At 46.6% G+C, this 5,593-nt stretch overlaps 1 protein-coding gene across 1 annotated transcript; it reads left to right on the top strand.

Annotated features, from left to right (window-relative positions):
• The first annotated feature begins 2,298 nt into the window (after positions 1-2,298).
• LOC127909391 (uncharacterized) lies at positions 2,299-4,343 on the top strand. Its single transcript, XM_052470573.1, has 2 exons — positions 2,299-2,312; positions 2,537-4,343. The coding sequence occupies exons 1-2, from the start codon at positions 2,299-2,301 to the stop codon at positions 4,341-4,343; spliced, it is 1,821 nt and encodes a 606-aa protein (XP_052326533.1).
• Positions 4,344-5,593: the final 1,250 nt, after the last annotated feature.

Raw genomic sequence — 5,593 nt, 5'->3', positions numbered from 1 at the left:
ACTTGGTTTCGACATCGGTGAAAACTTAACTGAAGTCACATGCAGCATTTATCAGTGTCCATCTTGTTTCTATCGCCCATTCATCCATCGACGATAGAATAGCGGATTTTAATTTGACGTTTATTATGTTACTAGTTTTTTCTTAGTAGCCAGAGCAATTCTGCCACGCGAGTGGTCATGTGCTGGACAGCACAAATATTCTTGGAAAAACTTACATTTGGAAAAAGAGCTGCACCTCTTGAATTTTGAGAGTTATTTGACAAAGGTACGTGTCATAGAAACGTCAGAGCTCTTTCAGATACTGTCTAGAAATCACAACGTTTTACCTGCATGTGAGTCTGAAAGGAGGATTTGATAAAGCCATGCTCATGTCCTTGCATCTGTCAATTACAAGATGCGCCCATCTTTCAAGTACAATTTAACAAATTATAGGCTTAATATTGTCACTCATCAGATTATTGTCAATTTAATCTTGTCCATAGGCTAACTCTTATTATGTGTGAAATTAGTTTTGGTATAGTTTAGTTGTCGTTTCGATATGCCGGCTGTGCAGGCTGACTGGCATCGTTTGTTTCCCACTCAACTTGGATAGAGGCAAGGATATGTTTTGCACTATTCTAATGTCCTACTGCAAAACATAGCATGTTCTCATTTTCCTTACAATACATGTTATTAGTAACAGAGTTATAGTAAATAAAACAGTCCTGTAACAGCTTCTGTAAAAGAGAATAGTATCTACCTGCAAGGCGTGCAGTCAAATTATTCAAATGAGAGCCAATGCTGATATATAGACATAACACAAACTCATCATTGCGTTATTGTTGTTCTAAATTAAATCAACCTCTTCACCCTCCTTACCATTCAGTTAGGCCTCATTTAAATGACATTATGAAGTAACTTGCACAATTATCGCCCATTCATCCATTTGTCATTGAGGATAGAGACGCATTAGCGCCTCGCTGGGTACCAACGTTCTACAGCACATTGTCTTTGTGGATTAAGTTAGGAATAGATGTGAAAAAATACTTTTCCGTTTGTGACGTCAAAATTCTGACAAATGAGCAGTGTAAAATACAAACATTTAGGAAAAGTCAGGGAAGGAGCAGGACATGACTTTTTTTGGGGGGTGATTTTTTTGTAAAATCAAATGTCTATGTTGGCCTGTGGCGGTTCTAATGTTAAGGCCTCTGTGTGTGTGTGTGTGTGGTGAAATACATTCCTAAAGACGTGGAAACATGCACTGGAACAAAGGAGGCCATTTGTTACTGCTGTCCCTGTGGGGGGAATTGCTACAGTTTCTAAAATGGTCCTGCTGAAACGTTTCAGAAGTCTGCGTATTGACAGCCTATAAAATCTAAGCTGTCTGGAAAGTCATCTAATCAGAAATCAAGCCACATAATTGTCTGTGTTCCTACAATAGGAAGCAGTTGAGGTTTTAGTAAATGGAACTACCATAACAATATGTAATAGAGGGTCCTAGAGGTTCAGAGGTGCCCTATTTGGTATAAACGCTGTACTTTATTCATTCATCTGAACTGTCATAATTCTCCCCCTTTTCTCCCTGCCTTGAAAGACAACCTTTCAACCTGCCTTTAGATGAGTATTCACTGTCAGGAATACAAGTTCATCCATGCATTGTATCTTCTCACCTCTCTGGTTTGTTGTTACGTATAGCTTACCTGCCTGGTGTAATGTTCTGACATTCCAGAATCCAATTGTCACTCTTGACATGAGCTGTAGCAGACTTTTAATCCCCTGCTCTGTCAGGGGATTCATGGGCATCTGTTTAGGGTTGTCTGTTTGGCTTAGACCTGTGGAGGAGAATGAACCAGGAGGTCCTCAGCAGTGTTGTCACGCCCTGTCTCTGATTGGGAACCATACTTAGGCAACCTTTTCCCACCTGTGTTTTGTGGGTAGTTGTTTTCTGTTTAGTGTTCTGCACCTGACAGGAATGTTTCGGTTTTCCCTCTTGGTTTATTTTGTTCAGAGTGTTTGTTGATCCAAAAGCATCATGAACACTTACCACGCTGCGCTTTGGTCCGATCCTTCATGCAACGACGACCTTTACAAGTGTGACCAGAAGAAGAACATAAAGATTTAAAGACATAAAAGCCATGCACTGGATTACTGTACAACCCACATGGGAAAAGAACACAGGAGACCAAAAACCTACTGAAGACCCCACTCTGCAAGAACTGAGTAAAGCAAGGATCTCCTGGGAAGAGGCAAAAGCCCTTGAAGAGAAGAGGGTGAGGTGGAGAGCCATAGTGGACGCCCGATGCTTCCAAAAAGCCCAAGATGACTAAACCAAAGTAAGTCATCCCTACATTTCCCCATCCTTTTCCATATTCATCATCCTTAAAGCATACACTACCCATCCCTCTCTACTGCAAACAGCCCACTACTTCTCTCCATCACTCCCCGGCCTACTTACCGCCACCCCACTACTTCTCTCCATCACTCCCCGGCCTACTTACCACCACCCCACTACTCCGTCCTGCTTCTCCATCTATTTGGCCGATACATCCCCACCCAGCCCCACCAGAGCTGCTTCATCCATCTATTTGGCCAATACATCCCCACCCAGCCCCACCAGAGCTGCTTCTCCATCTATTTGGCCAATACATCCCCACCCAGCCCCACCAGAGCTGCTTCTCCATCTATTTGGCCGATACGTCCTCACCCAGCCCCACCAGAGCTGCTTCTCCATCTATTTGGCCGATACATCCCCACCCAGCCCCACCAGAGCTGCTTCTCCATCTATTTGGCCAATACATCCCCACCCAGCCCCACCAGAGCTGCTTCTCCATCTATTTGGCCGATACATCCCCACCCAGCCCCACCAGAGCTGCTTTCTCCATCTATTTGGCCAATACATCCCCACCCAGCCCCACCAGAGCTGCTTCTCCATCTATTTGGCCGATACGTCCCACCCAGCCCCACCAGAGCTGCTTCTCCATCTATTTGGCCGATACATCCCCACCCAGCCCCACCAGAGCTGCTTCTCCATCTATTTGGCCAATACATCCCCACCCAGCCCCACCAGAGCTGCTTCTCCATCTATTTGGCCGATACTTCCCCACCCAGCCCCACCAGAGCTGCTTCTCCATCTATTTGGCCGATACATCCCCACCCAGCCCCACCAGAGCTGCTTCTCCATCTATTTTGTCCTCACCCAGCCCCACCAGAGCTGCTTCTCCATCTATTTGGCCGATACATCCCCACCCAGCCCCACCAGAGCTGCTTCTCCATCTATTTGGCCGATACTTCCCCACCCAGCCCCACCAGAGCTGCTTCTCCATCTATTTGGCCGATACATCCCCACCCAGCCCCACCAGAGCTGCTTCTCCATCTATTTGGCCGATAAATCCCCACCCAGCCCCACCAGAGCTGCTTCTCCATCTATTTGGCCGATACATCCCCACCCAGCCCCACCAGAGCTGCTTCTCCATCTATTTGGCCGATACATCCCCACCCAGCCCCACCAGAGCTGCTTCTCCATCTATTTGGCCGATACATCCCCACCCAGCCCCACCAGAGCTGCTTCTCCATCTATTTGGCCGATACATCCCCACCCAGCCCCACCAGAGCTGCTTCTCCATCTATTTGGCCGATACATCCCCACCCAGCCCCACCAGAGCTGCTTCTCCATCTATTTGGCCGATAAATCCCCACCCAGCCCCACCAGAGCTGCTTCTCCATCTATTTGGCCGATACATCCCCACCCAGCCCCACCAGAGCTGCTTCTCCATCTATTTGGCCGATACATCCCCACCCAGCCCCACCAGAGCTGCTTCTCCATCTATTTGGCCCATACATCCCCACCCAGCCCCACCAGAGCTGCTTTCTCCATCTATTTGGCCAATACATCCCCACCCAGCCCCACCAGAGCTGCTTCTCCATCTATTTGGCCGATACTTCCCCACCCAGCCCCACCAGAGCTGCTTCTCCATCTATTTGGCCGATACATCCCCACCCAGCCCCACCAGAGCTGCTTCTCCATCTATTTGGCCGATACGTCCTCACCCAGCCCCACCAGAGCTGCTTCATCCATCTATTTGGCCGATACATCCCCACCCAGCCCCACCAGAGCTGCTTCTCCATCTATTTGGCCGATACTTCCCCACCCAGCCCCACCAGAGCTGCTTCTCCATCTATTTGGCCGATACATCCCCACCCAGCCCCACCAGAGCTGCTTCTCCATCTATTTGGCCGATAAATCCCCAACCAGCCCCACCAGAGCTGCTTCTCCATCTATTTGGCCGATACATCCCCACCCAGCCCCACCAGAGCTGCTTCCCCATCTCTCTGTTAATGCTCCTCCTGCTCTTCATGTCTGTTAAGTCAGCATGACATTTTATGACACCTGGTTATTAAAAAACTGTTTCTATTATGTGCAAGGGGAAGTGGAAATAGCTATGCTCAGACAAGGTAATTAGGGGCGAGCAGGAGAGGGGATATTTATGAATGCAGGGGGAGAGCAGAGGGAGAGAGCAGGGGAATTGGTGGGTAATGTCCTGCTGTCAGTAACACTTTTCCCCTTAACTGCTAACACAACACAGTTAACGTGGGAATGGCTCTAAATCTCATTTGTAATTCACGTTTCCAATGAATCATTTCACATTCATTTCGCTCATTTGTGAGTTAAGTGGACGATGCACCTTACGAGGCTTCTATTCATGAAAGTAGTGCTACTAATGTTTAGGGGAAACAGGATCTACATTTGATTCGGCCTGAACAAAAACAACAACTAGGAAACACAATCACATGTAAAGATGTTGTATTTCTAGGCTAACTGCAAAACAGACACGTGTGTCTTCACCCTTGCTCATAATCAGTAGAATTACATTGTGATGGCGACAAATATCAAATAGGACTAATGTATTTCCCTCAAAACAGACAACATTCACAGGCAGACAGAACCATGCATCTTATACTTGCAGATTTACTTCAATGTCCAACAAACAACCAAGAGAAAATGGTTTTGTAATATCCTACTTCGTCAAAAACTACATTTGCTTTTTACAGGGTATGTTTGGCGCCATTGGCAAAGTCCCGTAGATCTCCAAAGCAGCTACATTATAAACCCATTCTGTTATAGACCCCTGATGTGGTCTGATGTGGTCTGTGTATCTGGTTCTGATATTTGGTGCTGAACGTTGATCTGCTTAGTGACCACAAACCGAGAAAAGTAATCTTCATAGAAACCAAAACTGCAATAATAAGTTGACTTAACCGGACTTGAATAACATGAAAGGAAAGGCCCACTATGTTATGCTGTTCAAAGGCAAACAAGTGAAATAATTGTTGATCAATGTGTGCTGGCTCATCTGTGTTGACTTAGTTCACGAACACACACACACACACACACACACACACACACACACACACACACACACACACACACACACACACACACACACACACACACACACACACACACACACACACACACACACACACACACACACACACACACACACACACACACACACACACTAACACAAGTTAGTCTTGGCTCTGTAGATCTGTATGGTCAGAGTTGTGGCTTTTGGCTGTGTCTAGCTGTACTGTGTCAATCCAACAAGCATGT

This window comes from Oncorhynchus keta, chromosome 2 (assembly GCF_023373465.1).
Source record: "Oncorhynchus keta strain PuntledgeMale-10-30-2019 chromosome 2, Oket_V2, whole genome shotgun sequence".
NCBI classification, from domain to species: Eukaryota; Metazoa; Chordata; class Actinopteri; order Salmoniformes; family Salmonidae; genus Oncorhynchus; species Oncorhynchus keta.
Note: the sequence above shows the minus strand (reverse complement) of the source record. Positions and strands in the feature narration are given on the sequence as shown.